The sequence below is a fragment of the Peromyscus leucopus genome, chromosome 10, assembly GCF_004664715.2.
Source record: "Peromyscus leucopus breed LL Stock chromosome 10, UCI_PerLeu_2.1, whole genome shotgun sequence".
NCBI lineage: Eukaryota > Metazoa > Chordata > Mammalia > Rodentia > Cricetidae > Peromyscus > Peromyscus leucopus.
The window spans coordinates 59,011,441-59,037,036 of NC_051071.1; the positions used below are offsets into that span (position 1 = coordinate 59,011,441).

Consider the following 25,596-nt stretch of genomic DNA (forward strand, 5'->3'; position numbering starts at 1 on the left):
CCTCCTCGTGAGCCACTTGTTCCCCCCGACCAGCCTTCACCACTCCTGTCCACCCTGCTTTTCATTCTTCTCTTGAATTAGCTCCTTCAAAATTGATCCATAGACCTTCACTACCAACTCCAATAGCCAGACATCATCCCCAAATACTCTTACTGCTACACTTCAAGATTTACACCTTAGGATCAGTGGCAGGATGCTCTTCCTAGCTCCACCCCAACGATAACTTAGAGAACAAGCCACCAGCACCCAAAATATCCATCTGAGTACCCATCCTCATTACTTCACCTACGGGCACCCTTCAATTCTTGAAGCAACTCTGCCCAATGACATTGGGTATCTTGTGTGTTTCTAGTACTCTTATAAATAGTCTGCCTCGCTAAGGAAAAAAAAATAGTCCTTGAGAGTAAACACCCCATTTTCTAAGTATTTTGTAGAATCGAATGCATAAAATCTCTAAATAAATTAAAAAACAAAATCATACTTACAGTTGAGCTCTGGCTGACCCCATGCAGAGTGGCCACTGGGATTTTTTTTTTCCCACTGATTGAGTAGGCAGACATAATCTTCCTAATACCTCCATTGTACACAAGCTCTAGCAGAACTGCATTTTGCATCCTAATTACTTTTTGCTTTTCCTTTCTCTATACAAAAAAGGGAATGTTTTCCTCCATAGTGTCATTTCTACCCCTGCCAATTCTATGCCTGCCTTATTAAAAGTCTTTGGAATGTGTGGTCTACGGGGTGTTTGAAGTTGGAATGGCACTGCAGTGTCAATGGCACACTCCGGTGTGAGTTATAAGAGAACAGTCATGGAGGATACTGTACAGCAAGGTCTGCTGCTTCTAAGACATAAGCACTAGCACCAGCTAGGAAGGAGGGGCAGCTCTTAACCACTCACCACTGCTTCTCAGTTATTAAAAAGCAGAGCATGTGAACAGTCTTGTGTGAACCTTTCAGTCGCTGACACTGCTGTTGTGTATTTACATGCTTTCATAGAAGAAACGCGGGACTTGCACCCCTTACCTCCCCGTGAGAACCAGTCACCCCAGTTTGACTAAGTAGTATATTTTTCTACGTATATTTTCCCCAAGACATTAGATTTCAGTGTGTTTGGTTTTTCTTTTTTTATCAACACGTTATTGTCTGATTTCTTTATCTTTAAAAAAAAAAATTCACTGGATAAAGCTTGAAATGTGTTTTGCAGGAGTGCCCCTGAGATATTTTTAAGAAAGCCCCTGGATCATTCTCACTCACTGTAGTATGAATTATGAATCCAAATAACCTTTTATATTCAAAACATCTACTATTTTTCTAAGGAGGGAATGATTATGATTTTATACGCATGCATTTATTCACTGTTGCTCAACCCCCATATTTTAAAATAAGCCAATAACTCTCTTGATAAAAATTACCATGTGACATTTTTAAAAGGTCAAGATTGCTTGAGATTTTTGAAATTCCCAATGATTTAAATGCTTACAAGGTCCAAACATGCTTTAACTTTTTAAAATAAGTTTTTGGTTTTCACCACCAAATGGCAGCATTTTGTGCCATTGTGAAGGACACATGATGGCTGATGTAACATTGGTATATTATTTAGGTTAAGAGGAATGAAAACTGGAGTTTACAACGCCTGTATAAACACAAATCAAACTGTTTTCAAGAGAAAAGCATCTGGATTGAAGATGGCTTTCTCAAAATACTTCTCCTGGCTGCCTGTCATCTCTGGAAAGTTCTTTCACTCCTCTTGAATTTAACACGGGAGTGGAATCTATGGTACAGGCTTTCCTCTCATGCAGGGGTGGGGGCGGGGAATCAAGTCTTCTTAGGCTAATGAATGAGAAATGACGATGCAGTGATTCAAACACCTCTTTGGCAACTGCTTCCCTGAAAACTTGACTGAATCCAAACCTTATCTAAACCTGCCAATCAAGCGTCTGCCGCTTTCATTCAGAGCATCCTGTGTTAAATGGCTGTGGCTTTCAAAGCAGGTGCTACAACATGCAGAAAGAAACACACACCTTCTGTTGCCTCTCAGCTAAGCTCACCAAACATGTCAGAGGACATTAAGCGGTTAGTTGTTTTTTTGTTTTTGTTTTTTCCTTGTGTTTTTTGAATCTCCACTAACCAGTTTTGTGATCTACCCTCCAGGCAAATTTGATTAAGCAACTCCTTATCCCGATTGACATTACACAGTTCTTGTAAATAAAAGAACTCCTCTCTGGTTTTCGGAAGGCAAACTTCTTGCATTGAAAAGAAACAAATATTTAATGATCTTTTACTCTTTGACATGGTCTTTTCTTTCTAACATAAGCTGGTGATAATTTTTGTATTCCTATTGGACCACTAACGAAATTAAATGGCAAGGAACCATACTTCTGAAAACCTGTAGAAATTTTTTAATGAAATGGCGCAGGCTTGAACAGGTGCCAAGAAAGGGAAAGATGGACTCCTTACTTTTATAACTCAAGATTTCTATTTTGTATCAATATATGCTGCATTTTCTGACTGAAATCGCTGTCTGTCTCACAGGATTTGTGATCTTCTGTCGCTTTTTACATTTGAAATCAAATTTCATACAGTAAGCTTGTTTGTCCCTTTTTGTTTGGGATTCGATTAGAATATTTTGTTTCATTAATTTCTTTTTTATGTGATAAAAAGCAAGTGACTTATGCCTTCATTAACTCAAAAGCTATCTGTGGACAAAATCCATGAAGCCTGTAGACTGTGATTTATATAAATAAAAGGCAGATCTCCCTGTAAACAGTGAATTTGTGAATAAGGAATTGTTCAGTGGCCTCTGACTCCTGCCCCTTTGTCCCTTCATGGCCTTCTTTCTATTCTGAGTCATCCATCAAGTGATTGTGTATTCCTGTAAAATACAAAATCAAATTACATGCTATCAGGTATGGACACAAGAGACGCTTGCGCTCTCAATTTCAGGACTCACAGCTACCCTCACAGTCACGGGACTGTCCTTCACTCAGTGTTTTCGTTAACAGTGTGGCTTTGCTATAAAACATGGCATTGTTTGCTTTGGTATACAAGATTTTAACTGTTGCAGCAAATGAAAGACAGATAGCACCTCGGAAAGGCTGGTGTTACAGACCATCAGCTCTGCTTGTAACTGTGAAACTTCTGAAAGGGAACTTATTGCTGTAAATATGTACAATTTATGTCAGCTTATTTCAATAAAAAATAAAAAAAAATCAATTACAAATGGCTACGTATAAAACGTTTCCTTTGTACTATGTTTTAAAACACGCAAGATTCCAGGCATAGCTTTCTGTAATCCTTTAAAATGTTTAGGATTCTGAATTTATTGTTTGACAGTTTTTCTGGTAAAAAACTGATACAAAGATCAATCCCTGTAGGTAAAATAGATGTTTTGTAGAAGTATTTAAAAACAAACAAACAAACAAACTGGAAAACAAAAAAGCAGTACATTCGTGGGAGTTTGTTTCGCACTACTTTTAAATACATTCTTTAGGAAACATGCCTTATAAACATGAACAGATGGAGCATTTCTATGGTGGATCGGGGGGAAGGACATGAACAGTCTCCTTGTACTAAAATTGATATCTAACAGAAAGTCAGTAAGCATCCACTTGTGAGTGGCTTATGTCAGTTTTTTTTTCTTTTATCTCTGCTGTACACATGAATACTAGAGCTGTCTGTCAGTCTTTCCTCATTTGAAGACCTCTGATTTCCAAACTCATTCTCTCCCTTGAAAAACTGTTGACAATAAAATAATGAACAGGCTCAAGTCGTGAAGTCCATTTATCTGTAAATTGATGGTTAGCAGAATAGCTTCCCAATAAGAGTCTAAATTCCAGCCTGGGGACAAGTTTAACATCAATCTAACAAAATAACTGGGAATCACCACTTTATTGGAGCACTGAGTTTCATCCTGAAGGAGGATTTTTTCATGGCATTCGATATTGGCAAACATTCCCAGGAGGCTAGTACGATGTGGGAGAAGTAAACACCCATCCAATTTTATCTAAATTAGAAAAGGAACAAATATGTGAGTATACATTTAGTAAGAAATGTAAGATAGATGGTCCATGTCTTTTATCTTCCTACACAAAGAAAAATATAAGTGTTATTAATTCAGCAAGCAACTAGTAGTTATTATGTAAGGGAAATAAGGAAAGGGTAGAGGAACCATGTAAACCTTCCCAGTCTCACAGAAAAAGTAACTAAATGAGAGTAGGGCAGACCAGCATGACCACACACTCCCACGGATGTGCCCAGGCAAAACTGAGTGACAGCATCCACCCTCTGCTGGTGTGCAAGAGGACCCTCTGGAGGCCTGGGGATGTCTGTGTACAGTCAATGCGTGCTTGTAGTCACTAGGATCCAAGCAATGTCACCTCTGAGTCCATCACATCATTTCTTTTAACCTGGTAATAATTCTGAAAATTTCCAAACACATTCATTCACCTTCCAGGTTCTACATCAGGAGCCTACAACTCGCTCCAGCCAAGGAAGCAGGTAAGGTCACTGCCGATCTTCACAGTGCCCCCTTCTCCATCCAATCCACCCCCAGTCTCGTCCTCAGATCTGTAGCAGACCACCTGCTGCAGTCTCCACTCCCCCCTGCCCCCATCTCCAGTGTATCACTCAGATCTCCTCAAACCTTCCTCCTCACTCATTCTGTTATCCTGGCCCTCAACTCCAGCAGGCATTCCCTGGGAATCTGCCAGTCAAGCCAGAGTAGCAAGTGTGCCAGCAAAGCAAGCAGGGGAGCTTCAGATCTTTACTCTCCATCCCCTCCCCTAAATCCAGTCCTTGGGTCTCATCCCCAGATCTGTATCAGGATACGTGCTGTGACTTCCCCTTACTCTCTGCCTCCCACAACCCCATGTGCGGAGGACTAAGCAGATGTTGGTGGCACACCCTGCTTTCCTCCCTCCTATGGATGTCCTCAGCCAGTCACCCCTAGTCCAACCCCATTCCTAAGTGTCAGCTTCCAATACCTAGAAACACATTTCATCCAGAAATTACCAGTGGCCACACCTATCAGGATCCCAGAAAAATTCCCTAGCAGGCAATACACAACCACAACACCCTCCTAAGAACCAGAGAGGGCAACAGAAACCAAGGAACAAAACACTCACCCAACAAAGACAAGACCTGACATCAGCACCTAGAATTACAATCACCCCAAACCCAGGTGCTTAGATGCCAAAGTAAAAACACAATCCATAATAGCCAGGACAATATGTCCCCACTAGAGTCCACAACACTACTGCAGCAGGCCCTGAATATTGCAACAGAGCTTCAGCCCAGGACAAAGACTTGAAGACAGCATTTGTTAATAGGATAGAGACCTTTAAAGAGGAAATGAATGAATCCCTTAAAGAAATTTATGAAGACACAAACAGTGAAAAGAAATGAACAAAACAGTTCAAGACTTGAAAGTGAAAATAGAATCAATAAAGAAAACTCAAAATGAGGAAACCAAGAAACAAAAAGTTTAGGAACTCAAACAGGATCCTCAGAGGTAAGACTCATCAACAGAAATCAAGAGATGGAAGAGAGAATCTCAGGTATTGAAGACACAATAGAAGAAATGGATACCTCAGTCAAAGAAAATGTTAAATCAGAAAAAAAATCCTGGCACAAAACATCCAGGAACTCTGGGACACTATGAAAACAGCAAAGATAAGAATAATAGGAATAGAGTAAGGAGAAGAAACCCAGAGCAAAGGTACAGAAAAATATCTTTAACAAAATCATAGAAGAAAACTTCCCTAACCTTAACAAGGAATTGCCTATCTAGGTATAAGAAACATAAAGAACACCAAATGGACTGGACCGTAAAAGAAAACCCTCTTGACACATAACAATCAAAACACTAAAAGTATAGAACATAGAAACAGTATTTTAAAACTGCAAGGGAAAAAGACCAAAAAACATAAAAAGGCAGACCTATTAGAATGACACCTGACTTCTCAGTGAAGACTTTGGTGGTTTAAAAGAAAATGCCCCCCAAAGGGAGTGGAACTATTAGGAGGTATGACTTTGTCAGAGTAGGGTGGTTTTGTTGGAGGAAGTGTATCATTGTGGAGGTGGCTTGGGGGGGGGGGTCATATATGTCAAGCCACGCCCAGTGAGACAGTCTGCTTCCTGTTACCTGCATATCCACATGTAGCAGTTCCTTTTCCAACACCATCTCTGCCTGCAGCCACCACGCTCCCTGCCATGATGATAATGGAATGAACCTCTGAAACTGTAAGCTGCCACCTCAATTAAGTGTTTATCTTTATAAGAGTTGCTGTGGTCATGGTGTATCTTCACAGTAATAGAAACCCTGACTAAGACAGAGACTCAAAAGGCCAGAAGGGCCTGGATAGATGTTCCACAGACATGGGCCCAGACTACTATACCCAGTAAAACTTTTAATCGCAATAAATGGAGAAAACAAGGCATTCCACAATAAAATCAAGATTAAATAATACCTATCAACAAACACAGCCTTACAGAAGGTGCTAGAAGGAAAACTTCAATCTAAAGAGGTTAACTATATCCAAGAAAACACAAAGAATAAGTAATCCTAGACCAGAAAAAAAGGGGGGGGTTGGACCTACACAACAACAACAATAAATAAAAAAACAGGAATCAACAAACACTGCTCACTGATGACTCAGTATCCACTGTTCCAACACAAACGCTGAGAAAGCCCATAGCAACCTGTTGCTGCTAAAGATGCCAGATGAACAGACACCAGCAAGACTCAGAATCAGAAGACCCAGACTTTCATTCTTCCCCAGCACCACGGACATGCCAAGACAACAACACAACACATAAATCAGCTCCCTTCATTAGCAATTAAAATTCCATTAAGACTCCTAAAGGCATTCTGCTCTACCCATAGATCAGTATCTGACTCGGCCCTCATCAGAACGGCTTTCTCCTGCAGTAGATGGGAACTAATACAGAGACCCACAACCGGACAGTCCTAAATGGCATGTCTTCATCAAACCCCTCCCCTCACAGTTCAGGGAAGTCTGTGGAAGAGGAGATGGGAATATGTAAAAGCCAGAGGGCATGGACGACACCAAGGAAACCATGTCTTCCAGACACAGTAGGACTGAGGCACATATGAACTCAGAGACTGCAGCAGCATGCACAGGACATGCACAGATCCAAACCAGATGAGGTCCCAGTGCAGAGATGGGGAGGTAGACATGAGCTCCCATCCCCATCAAAGATGATAACTCCAATTAACAACCACAAGCAAAATAAAAATTAGTTTCTCCAAGAAAGTCTCACTGAGTGTACAAACCATGCTTAAAGGCAAGCCCCATGACCAGCAGTAGATAGCCAACTCAAAATGAACTCAAAAGCATTTTGGAAGGTGTTTTTTTTTTGGGGGGGGGTCACATATTGTTTCATTTGGCTTCTTTCTTTCTGTCTTTTTTTATTTCTTCCTTTCTTTATTTAACCTTACTGGTTTTTGGTTATATATCATTGTTTCTGATTTTGAGTTTTTATGCTGTGTGTGTACAAGAGTGCACACATTCTAGTGCTCTTTCTTAGTTTCTTTTTTGTTTTGTTAGTTTGTTTTGTTTTACTTTTTTGTTTTTCTTTTTTGTTTGACTGTTTTGTTAGGAGAGAGAGAAAGAAGGCATGGAGTTGGAAGTGTGGAGAGATGGGGAGGATCTGGGAGGAGATGGAGGGGAAAACACGCATAATATATTGTATGAAAACCACTTTATTTTCGATTAAAAAAATTAAATAAAATTCAGTTTAGAGGAATCTGGACCATGGGCCAGAACAAAACTACTGTCTCCAGTAGCAAAATTCCTGGCAATCACGTGCCTCTGTCCATCCTGCCATTCCACGGGGACCAGCAGGCAGAGAGCCCTTGTCCCTGGTTTCTCCCGGTGAAGGGGAACACCAGCATAAATCCAACATGGTGCACTTTGTAAGACTGCCCCAGTGACAGGTTTCTGTCTCAGAGAGTGGACAAGCCATGATGTGTCTAGATGTCAGGGCCCTGCTGAGAACAAAAGACAACAGACTGCTCCTGCTGCTCCGGGAGCCCACAGTGCAGAAGAGATCGATAAAGACCAGTCGCCTCTCACTGTGAGTGACAGGGAACAGAAGCGCATGTGGCTGATGTTCTGGCTTCTCGGGGCTCTCCAAGATGATCTGTCTTGACTTAGAGTCCTAACAAGACCCAGAAAGGTATACAGGCCAGAGGGCTGGGATGAGACTAGCAAGAGAGAAGGGTGGTTTCCAGCAGCCCCCGGGAAACTGCAGTACCAAAGTCAGACACCAGAGGGAACCAGAATTTGAGCACCTGACAAAGCCACCAATTCCTCTAACTGGGAATTTGCAACACAACACACACACACACACACACACACACACACACACACACACACACACACACACACACACACCATGAAAGGTTTTATAGGAAGAAAAAGTTCAACCATGCACGAATATATGACTATGTGTACATGTGTACTGAACATAGGAACACATAAAAATCAAATGCTGACAGAGCTAACAGGAAAAAGAGCAACACAATAGAATTCAATTACCCCATTTTAATACACACACACACACACACACACACACACACACACACACACACACACACACGGCATTGGCTGTTTCTTCAATAAACAGTCTTACTATACAATCCAACAGCTATGCTCCTATGCATTGCCCAGTTACGCTGCCAAGGAATGTTCACAGCTGTAAGTTTAAAAAAAAAAAATAGAGTGAAACATCAGAGATTAAAAGGGAAATGATCAAGCCATGAACAGGTGAGGCGGGAACACCTGTTGCTATGTGAAAGCAGCTACTCTGACACCAGACTGCATGACTCCATATGACACTCTGGGAAAGGAAACACATGAGAGAGATAGAAAACTCAGCGGCCGTCAGAAGCTCTTTGTATGGAAGAGGGGCCAGGCGGTGGTGGCGCACGCCTTTAATCCCAGCACTCGGGAGACAGAGCCAGGCGGATCTCTGTGAGTTCGAGGCCAGCCTGGTCTACAGAGCGAGTTCCAGGACAGGTACCAAAACTACACAGAGAAATCCTGTCTTGAAAAACAAAAAAAAAAAAAAAAAAAAAAGATGGAAGAGGGATGAGCAGGTGAAGACAGGCTTTTCATGATGTTGAACTACTTACTCTACATGGTTGTCTTAGTCAGGATTTCTGTTGCAGCGACGGGAAACCAAAAAGCAAGTTAGGGAAGAAAGGGTTTATTTGGCTTACACTTCAGCATTGCTGTTCATCACTGAAGGAAATCAGGATAGGAATTCACACAGGGCAGGCTCCCAGAGGCAGGAGCTGATGCAGAGGCCATGGCGGGGGGGGGGGGGGGGGGGGGGGGGGGGGGGGGGGCCTGCTTACTGGCTTGCTCAGCCCACCTTCTTACAGAACCCAGGACCAGCAGCCCAGGGATGACCACCCACCATGGCCTGGGCCCTCCCCCATTGATCACTAAATGAGAAGATGCCTTACAGCTGGACCTCAAGGAAGCATTTCCTCAACTGAGCCTCCTTCCTCTGATGACTCTAGCATGTGTCACGCTGACACACAAAACCAGCCAGTACAATGCATGAGGCATTAGCCAAAACTGATACAAATATTTAACACAGATGTATGCATTATAAAAATCATTTAGCAAGTTGACGGGTCCCAGGAAACATTATGGCAGTAAAGCTGACGAAAATAATAAATAACAACAACAACAAAACAATGTCCACCTGTACTAGGAAAGCATGAAACAGCCCCACTGAGGCAGGTTGGAGGTGGGGGGAGGTGAAAAGGTGTTGACATACGTAAGTTTGGAAATCAGTCTGTAAAACTGAAGGTGGAAGTATGCACAGAAGTACCTACAGGCCTGCAGGTAAAGAATTCTAATATTCTACACATGTGCAGGGGAATTCCACAGTTAGATAAATGGATGGCACTGGCTAGGGGCCAGGGTTCTTCTGGAGGGGAACTTTATAGAAACGGAGAAGAGGCTAAAATGACCTGTGCAACAATAGAGTTGGACATCAGAATGAAGTCACTTAGCTTAATGTAGACACCCATGATTACATAAAGGAAAACGTATAGATGTGTGTGCTGCACAGGGTAGGATAGACACATATATCCTTTGTTCTGGCTGCACTGTGAAAACCTAAAAGACACAGCTCCCAATATCAATGAGTGCAGTACACCTCACGTGGTTTTAAATATCCATCTTCAATAAAAAGATCCTGGGCTTCTTGGAGAATCAGCTGATTCTAGAATTGGGCAAGAAATATTACAAGGAGGCTGGAGAGATGGTCTAGAGGTTAAGAGCACTGACTCTTCTTCCTGAGGACCAGGGTTCAATTCTCAGCACCCAGATGGAAGCTACAACTGTCTGTAACTCTGGGTCCAGGTATCTGACATCTTCTGGTCTCTCCAGGCACCAGGTATGCGTGTGATGACAAGACATACATGCAGTCAAAACACACAGAAAATAAAAATAAATACATCTTTCATTATACAGAAATGTTATACGAAGAGGAGCCTAGAACTCCTTATGCTGCCGGAAAGTAGAGAAATGAATGCCTCCTCAAAGTAAAAAAGTAAAAACTAAAAATGCTTCCCCACCAAAGAAAAATCCCACCCCACTGACGGAAGTGTGTCAAAGGAACGCAGGAGCCAACCAAAAGAGCCTCCCATGGGCAAAGCTAAAATAATGTCAGAATTAAACAATATGGGATTACATCCCAAAGCATAAAAGAGATACCCACAAGTCTATGGTATAAAAGGCAAAATAATTTGTGAAAAAACAAAGAAAATTGTGAATTCCTCAACCAGGTAGAGAGAAGCATAGCTCTCCACTGCTCTAGTCCAGGCTGAACAGTCATGTCCACCCAGAGGGAAAAGCCTGGAATGAAGAAAAACAGAAAGTAACTTCATAGTGAGGAAGTCTAACAGACCTTACCATCCCCAGAGGCTCACAGTCAACAAATCATATGACAAAGATGACACTTTGGCTTTGCAATCTTCTCTCCTGAAACTGGTAACTCCAGCCTAACGATGAGGGAAAGAAACATTAAGTTCCTGTAAGGGTCACATACATTCCTCCACACAATCATGGTCACAGAACAAGGCCTGGGATCAACAGCAAAGAGAACCTGAAAAGACATACCACATTATTTCAGATGAAATAGCAAGATGAGGGAGGGCAGATAAAATCCAAATAACCTATAAAACTTAGCTAACAAATGTTTTAGTTCATCAATTACAAGAGCCCCATGCCAGTGTAGTCAGTTAAGAGGAGAAACTGGGGATGATGTAGAAGTTCTCTGCTGTCCTCTTCACCTTTCTGTGAGTCTAAAGCTGCTCTCTGAAATCTATACCATCTACAGGAAAGAGAGAAAGATCCTACAGTGTGGAGGAAAGTATCTGAAGGCCTTGCATTTGGAAAGGAACTGTCAAAACGCAATACTAAGAAACTAAGAGTCCACCTTAAAACAGGGCAATAGATCTGAACGGAGTCCAGGGAGGTGTACAGACAGACAGCAGAAGCGTATCAAGGGATCTAACGGACGTGGCTGGTCATTAAGTGACTGTGAGCAGTACCATGAGCTGCCACCACATGCACACCAAAACAGCTGACATCAGGAAGACTGGCCACATGAGGTTCCGGTAAGGTGGTTCAGACTGTTCATACGCTGGTATGAATGAAAAATGGGTAAAAAAAAAAAAAAAAAAAAAAAAATCCCTCTGAAAAACTGTGATATCTCAAAAAGATGAGCATAAGCCGATCACACGACCAAGCCATGTCACTCCAAAGACATCATTCGTCCATGAGCTATGCATGCAGATGGGAAAGCATTCTCTGCACTGTACTGGGCAAATTGTGACAGCTGTACACATGACGCTTCCCAACAATAAAAAGGAACAAAGTAATAGGAATAAAGCTCAAAATAATGCTAATGCCAGGCATGCTGGCTCATACCAGTAACCCTAACACTTGGAAAACTGAGCCCAAGGGACTGACTGTCCTGAGTTCAAGACCCAGCCTGGTCTACATAGTTGAATTCTAGGCCGGCCTGGGCGACAACATAAGGCCCTGTCCAAAAACAAACAAAAAAAGGATACTGGAAAAAGCCAGATGTAATTCGGTTTGTTGCCTTAGAGACAGACTGATCTCAGTGGTAAAGCATACCACCCTACACCCATCACCAACAGTAAAGGGGACAAGAACAAATACTGTATGATCCCATTTCCACTAATCTGTGGCGACTGGAGGCACACCAGTGGCGACCTGGAGTAAAGGACCCAGGATAGACACGGAGGACAACAGAAAGCTCACTGGCAGGATCATATTCAGTACTTTGACCACGGTGTTGCTTTCCTGAGTATCTGTCGATCAAAGCCTATCAAACTGACACTTTAAGTAAGGGCATTAGACAGTATGTCAATCAAACTTGAAGGAAGATGGAACAGGCTGCTGGAACCATGTTGTGCGGGGGGTGGGGGGGGGTGGGGGGGTGGTGGTAATTCCTTTGTGAAGGGCTGCACTAGAAGGAAATAACCCAGAGACCACAGGACCAGGCTTCCTGCTGCATGGCTCTTGCAAGCCATCAGTGCTCCATTCTGACTTTCGGGACTGGCCAAAGAAGAAATCAACACCCACATGGAGCGCACCGTTTAGATACACTTTCCATACCCTAAACTTCTTAATGAGAAAGTAGTCCACTGAGGAACGTTTAGTCCCAAGCTCCTTTTCTAGTCACTGCTCGGCCACAGCCCAGAGCAGCACTCGTTCACAGCCTTGTCTGAGCCTGCCTGCAGCCGAATGAGGGGATCGGTAATCATCACTGCTCTGGACGCTCGGGCTGATGCCTGATCAAGCCACAGAACTGTGGGGGCCAGCTAATGACATACCAACCACTGAGGCATGCAGGAAGTCACTGAGACCAAGCAACACACAGAGATAAAACCAGACACTTTTATTTGTTCAGAATGCTTATTTGTAAAGTTGGCTGAGATGAAAAATGGCTTGTATTACAATTAATTTGTTACCATCCAAAAGCTCAAATTCCATATTAAGTATGTATAAAAACAAATTTGCATGTGAATAATAATATGTACACCACGCCATCAATGACAGCTTTCTCTTTTTCTCTTTTTCTCAGACCATAGTCTCCCGAGGAGGTGGGGATATGCAGAAATAATAATGTTATTTTCATTTTTTGTAGTTTATGTTTTAGTTCATAAAATTCATAAATCTCAAATTATTCACACAAATTTTAAATATTTTCTTGTTCATGTCTGATAACAGACTTGACAACTTAAAATCTTTTCTTTGCAACAGGAAAAGACATGCAACCTCCGGAGTTACATATGCAGCTTATATAGGCTTTAAAGCATTATTTTCCAATATCACAAATTATATACTCATAATACATGGCTTGCTACTCGCATTCAAGCAACAGTCCTGTATGTCTGTGCTTTGTGTGTTTACATTACTCTAGAACTTATTTTGACCTTTCAATAAGGCGTTATCTATAGATTTCTCAACTACTTAATAAACGAGACAAAACAATCATTGCGAAAACACAAACTGCGACTTCAGCTTTTTCATCTTTCATTCTATGCATTTCCTATCAGCCATACAATTTTCTGTTCTTTTAGGGTTGCTGACAGATTTTCATCTCTGTCATCTCCGCATTGCTTCCGGTTCAGCCTGCTGCAGCATCCACCCTCTGGACGCAGCACCGGCTCTGCCACGGTGCAGCAGTGACATCTGGCCGTGTTGAGAGTCACCATCTCCAGTTACTTTAACTGCAGGACCACCTTAAAAACACCAACAGGGAGAAGCGGTATCAGGTTAGGCTGGCACGAAGCCGCTATCTGCTAGATAAACTCTAAAGACGGATATGGAGAGCCACAGGCAAATGACGGCAGGGGCTTACGGCTCCCGCCCGCCAAGACCTGTGCACGGTCACTCAGCACCTGTACCAGGTTCCACCACACCCACTTCTCAGGGACAGCTTCATCCACCAGCCTTCCTTACTGGATATGAGGATCAATTGTGAAGGCAAAATTAAAAATGCGAGAGCTGTGGAGAATGGGAAGAAGATGATGTTTCTGAGGGCTTAAGAGGACAGGGGGATCCGGAAGACGACAGCGGCCAGGGAGGTGGCCAAGAATGCCTGGGAGCCAAGCCCTGGGACTAGCCCTCTCGAGAAATGCTGCCCCCTAACAAGTCAACACTGACAACGAAAGTCACGCTGGCGTCTTCCTCACAGCCAGTTCCCGCTGTTAAACACTGACTGCTCACATGCTACCCCCGGGACTGGTGGCTGGTGTTCAGACACAACTCTGCAAAGGTGAGGATTCGGAGCGTGAGTTAGTTCTATCGCGTCTCAACTTGATCTTGTCATAACGACAGTTATATTTCAGCTCCCATACTCGGGATGTTACAAAAGCAACTAACATCTGCCAGTCCAAATAAGACGTTTCCTTTTTAGAATCATAAAAGTTTTTTTGTTTTGTTTTGTTTAATTATAGAAACTTGAGAATCAACTAATGTTCAGTCATGGTTTCAAGGTAAAAATTTCATTTTTAAGCTTAGTGAACACTGAAGGAAAACAAAAACTATAGTTGTAACATTACTGCTTTTGTTTCAGGAGTTACAGATAATTAATTCAGAACTTGGTCACTGAACATTGTAAGTTATAATTAATACGACATTTAAGGTAGAGATCAGAACATTCCAACAAAGTATTTTCTGCGCTTGATATAAAGTATCAGTAAAACGAGATACATTAACCTCCCCCCCCCCAGGAATTCTACTTTTCCTACCCAAGGGTCCACTGAGGCTTAAGGAGGTAAACTATACAATCCAATTCAAGTACACACCTTATTAGCTGCCTCCAAGGAAGTGATTAGATTCTGTAGCTCCTCTTTACTCATTTCAATGGAGTGTGGTTTCACTTCACTGTTTTCCTTCACATCCAGATGAAGGTTTAAAAGCGGCATCTGTAAAGTGGCGATCTTGTCACTCGAAAGCGCGAGCTGTTGAAGGTGAGAAAGACGACGATAAACAGTAAGTTGGACTACGCCCAGCAAGCATCGGAGTTTGGTAAGAGCACATGGCCTGTCTGCTGGTAAATTCTGGGAAGCAGGAGTGATAAATTAAACACACATTCAAAGACCGGGAGGAGGAGGAGACAGAACAAACACAGGAAGTGGGCAGGAAGAAAGGAGCCAGCACTTTGTCCAAAAGCCAGTATCAGAGTCTGGCTAAACAAAACACTTCCTTCAGGTTCAAAAACGTGTTAAATTATAGAAACTCAGAAGTGCTCAACGTGTCCAGTACAGCAAGAACCAGAACTGATAAAGATGCCAACATGACATTTCACGTATAAAAGATTAAAAATATTCAGAAGAAACTCTTAGAAATTAAGCAACTTAATTCATGATTGGCTATCAAACTGTTGATGAACATACATACTATCAAGATACTACCCAAAGGATGACTAGTCTTCTGAACATAACTACGGTCTGCAATTGGCCTTATCTTTTCTAGGTACATGGTTTCCAGTGTCTCAAAGAAACTTCACAAAACATGATTTTAAATTCCTGGTCATTCTTTTCTGGCAGGGGTCCTATTTGTTTAAATATTTAAGACTGGCAACCAAAACTAAAGGGATTATGAAATTAACACAAAAGATTGCATAGTTGTGGAACCTTCCCCCGCCATAAAGCACGGCACGTCTCCCAACAAACTGCAATGAAACCTTATCAGTTAAGCCACAATTTGATAAACAAAATCAACTAAATATCCTTCATGAATCCTATACTAGCACCTCTCCCTATCATCCACACTTATTTAAATGTTAAATGTCTATTTCAATGAAAACCTTTTCTTTAGGTTATCAGTGATTCATTTGCTTTTCATCAATTGACTCATCAATGTAGCAGGTATAAAATCATTTCAAATTTTGGTTGTATCACATACTTACCACACTTGGAATTTTGTGTCAATAAAATAAGCATGTTAATAGAAAAATTTTAAAAAGGCTGAGCCACAAAGAGAACGACAAAGTCCATTTCCTCAGCTAAGACAACTCTGTCTATGAGTGTTATTTACACAGTTATGAGCCTATCTACCGGTCCCACATTCCACACTTCTGTCCTCTTAGTCCAGCAAAACTACAGGAAGCACTTTCTGGATCTAAGGACATGCTAAACTCCAACAGGATGCATCTGTTTTCTGTCTACTAGTCTGGTACCTGAAAAGAACAGAAAGCTGCTCTGAAGTTGTTCTCTCTCTACTCAGGACGACCCTCTCACCCTCTTCCACAACGTTTCCAAAACTGTTGCTTTCTGACTTACCCTTTCCTCCTAGAGGTAGGATAAGTATCAATTCTGAAACCGCCACAGCATCTAGAAGACTCTTACCAAGGTTATATGCCAAATACACACTTCTCCATGTCTGATTAATAGGTCTAGGAAAATTCATTATCAGTCTGATGGCACCACACATGGTCTAGTTGCTTAGAATGTTCTTTATGTCCAAGCTAATGCAAAGCAGTAACTTAAATGAGCTTTGCTTTTACCTTAGAACAATGTAGTCTTGAAATAACAAATTTTAGATATTTTTATTTTAATATTTAAATATTACACACAAAAACATATAAATAACTGGATTCTTACCTTTAACTGCCAATCAAAATCCTGTAGCTGCGCACAAGAAATATCAACGATTTCTCCTAACAGGGTTTGTTTGATCTCATTTTTCCTACTCTTCAAGCATTTCATAACAGCTTCTTGATGACATGAATTCAGTTGGTTCAATTGCTGGAGTGTCTGAAAACACACACAGACGGTCAAGGCAGTGAGAGGGACCTCCTGCTTCCAATGTAAAAACATGCCCATCTTCTTCCCACACACTTCTTAAAATAACAGTACAATGAGAAAGAAATATTCACTAACTACAAAAAGTACAAGGTGAAAATGAGTAAGCCAGACAGGTCTTAACAAGTTCCTGCAAGCCAGAAGGTAAAGAAAGGGACTAACTGAACACAACGCAGCCCTGAAAGCAAGGAGTTTTATAAGAAATAGGTGGACACACTCAAGAGAAAGCTCCAAGTCCTAAGTCTGTGTGTGCCTAACTGCACAGCTTCAAAATATACAACAAAGCAAAATTCTACAGTTCTGTTTTGTTTTTTTGTTTATTATTGTTTTTCAAGACAGTGTTTCTCTGTGTAGCCGTGACTGTCCTGGAACTTCGTTCTGTAGACCTGGCTGGCCTTGAACTCACCCAGTAAAACCCTACAGTTCTAAAGAGAGAAATGGGTAAGCACATATTCAGAGATCTAAACACAATTACTGAAAGAAACTAACAGGAAGCATCAGTGACGTTTCAAAACATAAAAATATTAACTGCCACTTAATCCAATGAAATGATGTATACAAACCACACCCCAAAACTTCAAAACACACAGCAGTTTCAAACGTATATAGTAAACCACACAATGAGCCATTAAAAGACTGAATTAACAGTCTGTATTACTGACAACTGTGCAATTAAATAAAGGCTAATGAGATAAATTTTTTCCCATTTTAAAAATTAAGTAGCTCAATACCATTAAACAAAGAAAATCAATGGTGCATAAACCCTTCCAAAGGACAGGAAGAGAGAGAAAAACAAAAACCTTTTCAGAGTCACTCCACAAACAGAATAAAACCTGAGACCTTGACAAGGGTATCATAGGAAAGAATTCACAGGCCTGTGTCACTCAAATAGAGACCTAAAAACCAGGCAAAACACTGGGTCATCCAAAAAATGCACACATGAAAAACAGTAATACTTCATGACCAAACTGGATTTATCACAGCAATGCAAGCTTATTTTAACATACAAAAATAATCAATGCATTAACAAAATAAGGGAAATATTTTTTAAAAGCTGATAAAATGTAATAGCCATTGGTAAATAAAAAACAAAGTCAGCAAAGTTGGAAAGGATCTTCTTTAATCTACCAACTGATACCTATAACATCAGATATATATGCTGCTGACAACTAAAGAGGTAAGATAGTAATTTTCTCCCTTATTTTTTGTTTTAAAAAATATATATATATATACATAATACACACATATTGTATACACACTAAATAAACTAAGAAAAGTATCAGACATAGGGAAGAATATAAAAGTCCAACAGTTTCTACATCCTAATAATAAACAACTAAAGAATAAAAGAGTACTAAAAGCAGCATCTTTCAGAAATCTAACCAAATGCTTGTAAGACTTCTATTTTAAAAATTATAAAACAGTGATGCCGGGCGGTGGTGGCACACGCCTTTAATCCCAGCACTCGGGAGGCAGAGCCAAAGCGGATCTCTGTGAGTTTGAGGCCAGCCTGGTCTACAAAGCGAGTTCCAGGAAAGGCGCAAAGCTACACAAAGAAACCCTGTCTCAAAAAACCAAATAAAATAAAATAAAATTTAAAAAAATTATAAAACAGTAAAGAGAAAGGGAAGGGAAGCCAATCCAAATCAAGAGCCCTAGCCTATGGTCACAGGCTAGGAAGCTAAATATTGCTGCCAATTCTCCCCCAAATAATCTAGAGATTCAATGCAATCCACACTAAAACCCAAACTGGTTTTTACAGCTGGCAAGCTGATTCTAAAGTGTACACAAAAACAGAGAGAAGCAAGGAGAGCCAAAGCAACCTTGAAAAAAACATGATGCTGAAGGTCTTCTATCAGCTGATATCAAGATTTAATGTAGCGTGTCTTTAATGCTGTGGTAATTAAAGCAGTGTAGAAACTCTGCCACAGAGACTAATGGAATTCAATACAGTCCAGAGACAGACCCCACACACCACCACCTGATTTATTACCAAGGCTGCACAGCAGCCTGGTGAGGCAAGGACAGTCATTCCAATAGATGGCACTGAGTCAATGGGACACTGTGCAGAAGAAACTGAGACAGCCCCTGACCCCCACAAAAACATTAATTCAAAACATCTGAGAGAAGATAATGGGAGCTAAAACAATCAAGAAAACCCAAGATACCTTCATATTTCTTAAATACAACATTGATAACACTCAGCATCGAAAGAAAATACTGGGAAACTGGACTTCATTAACTTCAGAAATACTGTGCACCAAAAGCCCCACTAGGAGAGTGAAAAGTCGAGGGATGTAACGAATTAGATGAATAGAGTCAAAGAAATGCAGATCCAGATGATCATCCAAATCAACAGACAAACACATAGAACTCCATTTGTTCAAGTAAACAACTCGTATAAATATGTGCAAATAATTCTTGACCAAGGTGTAAAAGCCACACCCCATGAGGTCCAATGTTAAACTGTGTAATCCCGGCAACCAGAACAGGCAGGCTGGTCTTTAGCACCCTGCCTTCTTCTGTACACTTCAAACGTGTTACAGTGGGAGAAAAAAACAACTAAAAACTACAAAGGCCCCGAAAATTCAATCCGGACTTCCACTCCCTCCTAACTGGATGTTTCAGTTGTTGTATCATGTACTCAGTACTGAAGACCTGTGTTGAACCCTCCCCAAAAGCGTCTTCAGAAACTCTGGGCCACACTTATTATCAGGGAAAGAGATCAGGAGGGAAGTTACCTCTTCATCTGAGAAGTTTTTGCCCACGACAGCTTTGAAAAACACGGTAACATCTTCCAGAACATGCTTCCATTCGGTTGAATCCCAAACACTGTGATAATCCTGGTGGGCAGGATAGGCTCGGCCACACATGCCGTCAATTATTTTGTGAAGCAGCTAGGGAGGAAAGGGAAATAAAAGTACTTTAAAGTAAATGACAAGACAGATTTTGCTTCCTTGCAGAACACAAAGGTTGGCACACCAGCCGAGACAGAAAGGTAACTATTTTTAAGATTTATTGTTGGGCTTTTTTTTTTCACTTTTCTTGTTTTGTTTGTTGTTTGTTTGAGGGATTTTTTTTGTTTGTTTCTGCTTATTGTCTGGGTTTTGGTTTTGTTGTTGTTGTTTGAGACAAGGTCTCATTTCTGTAGTGCAGGCTGGTCTCAAACTTATGGCAATCCTCCTGCCTCAGCCTACCAAGCTAAATCTCAGACTTTCCATTATGATGCTTACCTTTAGAAACTAAAATAATATTAAAGATACACTGTGGGTTTTTTTTTTTTTTTCAAAATTCCTGAATAGAAAATAGTACGTTTAGAAGTTCTGCTTCAGGGTCCTAGGACATCATTTCTAGACCAATGACCAAACCAAGTATGACTGTCACATCAAAGTCTCCCACCGGAGCTCTACTAACTTGACTTTGCTTTGCCTCCACTCACATCCCTACTCACTCTGTGATGCTCTGAGAAAGCCCTGACCACCCGTTCCTCCTCTTCATCCCCTTCACTCTACACCACCAGCAGCAGAAATCATGTCAACTTACCAAAACATGATTGAGACAGAGCTGGTTAGTATGCCTCCCAGTTCCATTAACTCCTAGTCTTATTTAAATCTTCTGCAGTTCAAGTGAAAGAGGGAAATGTCATTTGTCCACTCGATGTCGTAAGAACTACATATATGAAACTCAACCATGCTAGGCAGGCACAGAACATCTGAAGACCAGGAGTCTGCCTTGCTATTGTTGTTAATGCCGTTATCACGGCTTCCACAATTCAAGTCTCTGACTTAACTCTGATTCTCTCAGATCTTAATCCACAACACGGTAAACAGTAACTCTCCCCTACTAACACCAACCACACTGGAGAGTAACTTCTGACTCACCTCCACACACTGGCTAACGCAGTAAGACAGTATGTTTATGTGGCACAAATACCCAATTCATCCCCAAGTTTTCACACGTATTACATCTTCTCCCATACTGTCCTATGATAAAATAACACCAAGAACTCAAAACTGAAAAAAAAAATAAAATGCTGCCTTTTGTTTATCCCTAACTATGTTCATTGCATTTATTATATAGAATGGAAATACAACAACAACAACAAAAAAAAAACACCTTTCAGTGAAGCCCTACCTAGGCACCAAGCACTATTCCGACACTCCCTCCAACTCTGTGAGGTAAGCGTTGTGACTGTCCTCATTTTACAAGAGAGGAAATTGTGGGTAAACAATGCTTTACCATAATGGAGCTCGTCTATTACCAAAAAAAGTACACCTATGAATAATGGATGTGATATGGGAGAGTGGATATAAAAGATGTTCTTAGCAGGGAAAGGGCTTTGTTAAAAAGATGAGCAGCTGGCAGGCACTCCCAGCCACAAGCAATGAACACACACAGGACTGAAACTAAACCACAGTTTTGGAAACTGCAGGTACTGAGAGGTAGGAAGGGGTGAAAGGTCACAAGACTTGAAAAGGTGAGTAGAGACCAAATCATGGAGGGCCTTGCATACACCAGAAACGAGCCAAGGCTTCAACACGTGCTCAACTTTCATCCCAGTGTTTACATTATTTTTCCAAGACTTTGCAAGATATTGTGCAAGGAGGAGATGGGGGGGTGCTATAGAGGCAGAGACGGTGAACAGGTACAGGAGGTTGGAGGGGGAAGCCCAAGAATGCTTTTTTAGATCCAGTGGCTGGGTAATGACCATGGTGCCACCAAAACAAAACCAGACTAGAGAGGAACCAAAGCAGGCAAAGAGAAGCTGAGCCCCAAACAGGGGATTCTCCACAGCTGTAAAAGGTGTAGAAGGCCGGGGAAGGAGATGGCTGGCTCCACTCAGAGATGCAGGGGTCACGGTCATTTACAGTGGTTAAGTTTTGGCCATCTCTATAATGTAGGACAGCAGGTATGAAAGTTCAGGGACTCGGTCCATACATCAGAGCGTGGTCTTTATCTTGGCCCTGGGTGGCTGGAAACCTCTAGCAAATGACTCAAACCTGAGGCTGACATTTCACTGTCCTCATTTGTAAAATCAAATATGTTTACGATGCATTTTTCTTGACAATGAAAAGAGTGAAGTTAATTTTTCTTTCCTCCTCACCTACACTACCCCCACTACAACCTGAGCAGAGTTTGGGAAAGAGGGCCATGATCAAGAAGACTCTTGGCACAGGCAAAGACTGGGCGCCACCACCAAACACTTTCACGGGCGCCTGGACACAGGGTATACTGCAGGGAAAGCCTGGCTGTTCGTCCCTGGTCCCCAGAAGCCTGGTTTTGTGCGTGACTCTGTTCTAAGCGGCTGCAATGGCCTCTTGGCCACACTAAAAGAAGTTGGTGGCCAGTTATTTTCTGGTTAGGAGTTGGCCCTCCAGGAGACATGCCCGCCAAGGTCTCACCGCAACCGCTGCACCAAAAAAAATTCACAGGGGACGTGCGGGAGCTCTGACCTCAAAAGACTGAACGACCTACTCGCAGATGCAATAGACCAAGGGCTCCGCCACCACTGTTTCCTAAATGCAAGGAGACCCCACCCACCCCCAGGCCCGGGGCACCCCCGGGTCGCGCGCAAAGTCCCTGGGCCGCCACTCTGTCCCCAGGGGCCCAGGACTGGACGTCCCGACCCCGCCCTCCCCCAGGCCCTCCCCGCAACCCCTCACCGGGGCGCCCCGCTCCGGAGGCAGCTTCTGCAGCCGCCACAGCGGCGTCCCCTCTTCCGCCTCCATCCCCGAGAACCAAGGACCCCGGTCACATGACAGACCCGGACCATAGGTTAAGCGAGGACTCGCCCACGTGACTTTGCCGAGGGCGGGGCCGGCGCCGGCTCGCCCAGTCCTTGTGCGCGTGCGCAGAGTCTCGGCCGCGGTTTTCCCCAGTAGGCAAGAGAGAGCAAGTCTTTCCCGCTGCGGGGAAAGTCTCTGACATGTCTACTTGCTGTTTGGAAGAGGATTTACAGAGCTCAGCTCGGTGGCAATTGTGTTCAGAGTCCGATCTCGTGAACTTTCTTCACGCTGCAGAAAATCATCTAGTAAGGGTAGCTGCAGCCTGTATTTGAGTGAGCCCAGGGCCTTTCCCCCAGAGATCTGACAATGTCTTACCAAAGGATTTTTTACCTCAAAGGCAAATTAAAGTTAGATTCTTTATCCTACGAAGATGTTAGTTTATTCCCCATTTGCAAACAACAAACGCGACCCAAGATGGAGCTCATAAAAAGGCAAAGCATAGTTAAATGTGAGAATTCAGGTGAAGGACAAATAACGTTTTAAATATGTCCAAAATACGGCATGGCATATGATTAAGCTAAAAGTTTCTTTTCTTTTTTTATCTGAAATTCCTATTTATCTGGATCAGCTGTATTTTATCACGCAACTCAAAAACCCATTACCCAAGCTAAGTAACAAAAACAATTTGATGTTAAATAAAATCTGTGTCTACACCCACGCATTTAGCACGGGACTAAGTCTGAAATAAAGCCTTTCTGTTATTCTCCCAATTCTTTCAGCTGTAATTTTAATCTAGTGCTAGAAAGTCCATGATAGAATGAATCCTGTTGTGCAGAGGCATCATAACGACTGGACAGAACGGAGGTCTGCGTAGTGGTTTGTAAGGTTAACATAACAGTGTTGGAAAGTGCTGAGGCACACTGAAAGAAAAAGGAACTATCCAAACTGTAAACGATTCTGAGAAAAACTACTCAGTAGCACTTTCAATATCAACTTCAAATTCCTTTCTTTAGCCTGTGGCCCAGCATTTGGGAGTGGATGGCCTTGGGGCTTTAGCTATCTCTCATTTAAAACACTTGCTACTTTTCAAGTTTTACTATAATACAAAGAGATATTTACAAGTCACATTGTTCCAGTTAAAAGATAATTGTCTTGAAGCATCTGAACAGGGAGTCCCTAGACATCGTTAAGATAAATAGCTGCCTGGAAATCTGTTTAAGTATGTTAATAAATCTGGTGCTGGGCAATGGCACTTATGGAAGCTGAATTTTATACAGTGTAACATGTGTGACAAGCGTTTGTCAAGCATGTAGTAAATGACAAACACTTGATTTATTTTGTCTTATTCTCCACTGCAGCCTTGTGTGGTCAGTAATTTTCCTGTATTAAAGGTGAGGATTCAGATTTTGTGGAGGAATTCATGCCTTGCCCAAAATCACATAGGTAATAGTTGCAGAGTTTGAGTAGAGAGTTAGTGCCACACCTGTGTAAAGGGAGGCATGCCGGTGAATGACTTCCCTGTGGCCATGCAACAATATGTGAGTGGATAGGGCAAAATGACGCATCCATCATAGCATAAAGGGTAACAGAAATCAGATCTAGACTTCTCCTTCAAGCAACACTGAACACCATGAAGAAGTTGACCTTTGGAATGTGACTATAACAAAATTGAACTTCTGGCAGATACTGATTTTAAAATATTGCATAAATTGAGAGGAAAGAGCCCTTAACAGTTGTCTTTTTGCCAGTAACAGCTTGTCCTCAGGTATGTCATCAAAGGAATCAGATCTTTTTCATTTTCAACTTTTTTATTTAAAAAAGTGTTTTTAAAGTGTGTGTGTGTATGTGTGTGTGTGTGTGAGTGTGTATGTGTGTGTGTGTGTGAGTGTGTGTGTGTGTGTGTGTGTGTGTGTGTGTGAGTGTGTGTGTGTGTGTAAGTCGAGGACAATTTGTAGGAGTTGATTCCTTTCTTCTAGTGCCCTGAGGACTGAACTCTGGTCATCAGTCTTGAAGACAAACCAACTCCTGAAGCATTTTAAAGCATTATCTGTCTCTGATTCTATCCCTGCTAGGTGTATTCTGGTCTCTATCTCCCTGACCTTATTTACAGGAAGGGCTCAAAATTCGGACTCTGGAGTTAAATTTTAGTCCAACTCTGTAAATCATTGTAACCTGTATAACAGTGGCAAGCCAGCTTACCTCTCTGGAGTGGCTGCTTCCCCATTTCCCACTATTGACAACGACAGTGTAGACTTTACAGGGCCTGTTTTCAGTTCATGTGCGTGAGTTTATTTAAATGAAGCCCAGTCTGGCACATAGAAAGAATAGGGTTCCTTTCTAAGCGGCCTTCTTCCCCTGCCTGTATATGGCTAAAGGATAAGCAGCTTCCAGGAAGTCATCTTGTCATCTGTGCTGTTGGCTCAAGTGCTGGGATCCTCTGCCTTGGGATAGGGATCTATCTGCCTCTGGGCTCCTCCAGCCTGCCTTACAGGGTTGTACAGATGATGTAGAGGAGGGCTCGCAGCTGGGAGACATATGAAAGAACGCAAGGAACCCTCACTGTACTGAGTGCAAGCTGGACAGCAAGCTTCCTCTTTCGAGAGCCTTTTCCTGGGTTCCTTTCCTTGTTTGCTGTTGTTATTGTTGTTGTTGTTTTATTGTTTTGTTGTTTGTCATTTTGGGGGTAGAGTTTCCTGCATAAAACTTTGGGTAGGCCCTCTCTCCCTCCCGCCCACCCTTCCTTCCTTTGTTGTTTCCTTCCTTCCTCCCTTCCTTTCTTCTTCCTTCTTCCTTCCTTCCTTTCTTCCTTTCTTCCGTCTTTCCTTTCTTCCTTCCTTCTTTCCTCCTTTCCCTCCTTCCTTCTGTCCTTCCACAATTCTTGATGGGCCATCCACCATGCATGAGGTCCTCTAACATGCCTGTAAATGAAAACCTTCTAATTTAAGAGTAGGAGAGGTGCCTAGCCTATGACCAGGTAACTAA

General features: G+C 42.1%; 1 protein-coding gene across 1 annotated transcript; it reads right to left on the reverse strand.

The window, feature by feature from the left end:
• Nucleotides 1-12,951: 12,951 nt before the first annotated feature.
• Nucleotides 12,952-22,656, reverse strand: Commd8 (COMM domain containing 8). Its single transcript, XM_028861571.2, has 5 exons — nt 22,552-22,656; nt 19,630-19,785; nt 16,688-16,840; nt 14,888-15,043; nt 12,952-13,819 (listed from the first exon to the last, which is right to left on the reverse strand). Exons 1-5 carry the CDS (start codon nt 22,615-22,617, stop codon nt 13,799-13,801), a joined length of 552 nt encoding a protein of 183 aa, XP_028717404.1. The 5' UTR covers nt 22,618-22,656; the 3' UTR covers nt 12,952-13,798.
• Between the last annotated feature and the right edge of the window lie 2,940 nt (nt 22,657-25,596).

Coding starts and splice junctions, on each gene's coding strand:
- Commd8 (XM_028861571.2), bottom strand. CDS start 22,617: ATGGAGGCGGAAGAGGGGACGCCGCTGTGGCGGCTGCAGAAGCTGCCT. Junction 15,044..16,687: donor ATTTTGATTGGCAGTTAAAG/GTAAGAATCCAG, acceptor CACCTTCAACAG/CTCGCGCTTTCGAGTGACAA. Junction 13,820..14,887: donor CCTTGGAGGCAGCTAATAAG/GTGTGTACTTGA, acceptor GGTGTTTTTAAG/GTGGTCCTGCAGTTAAAGTA.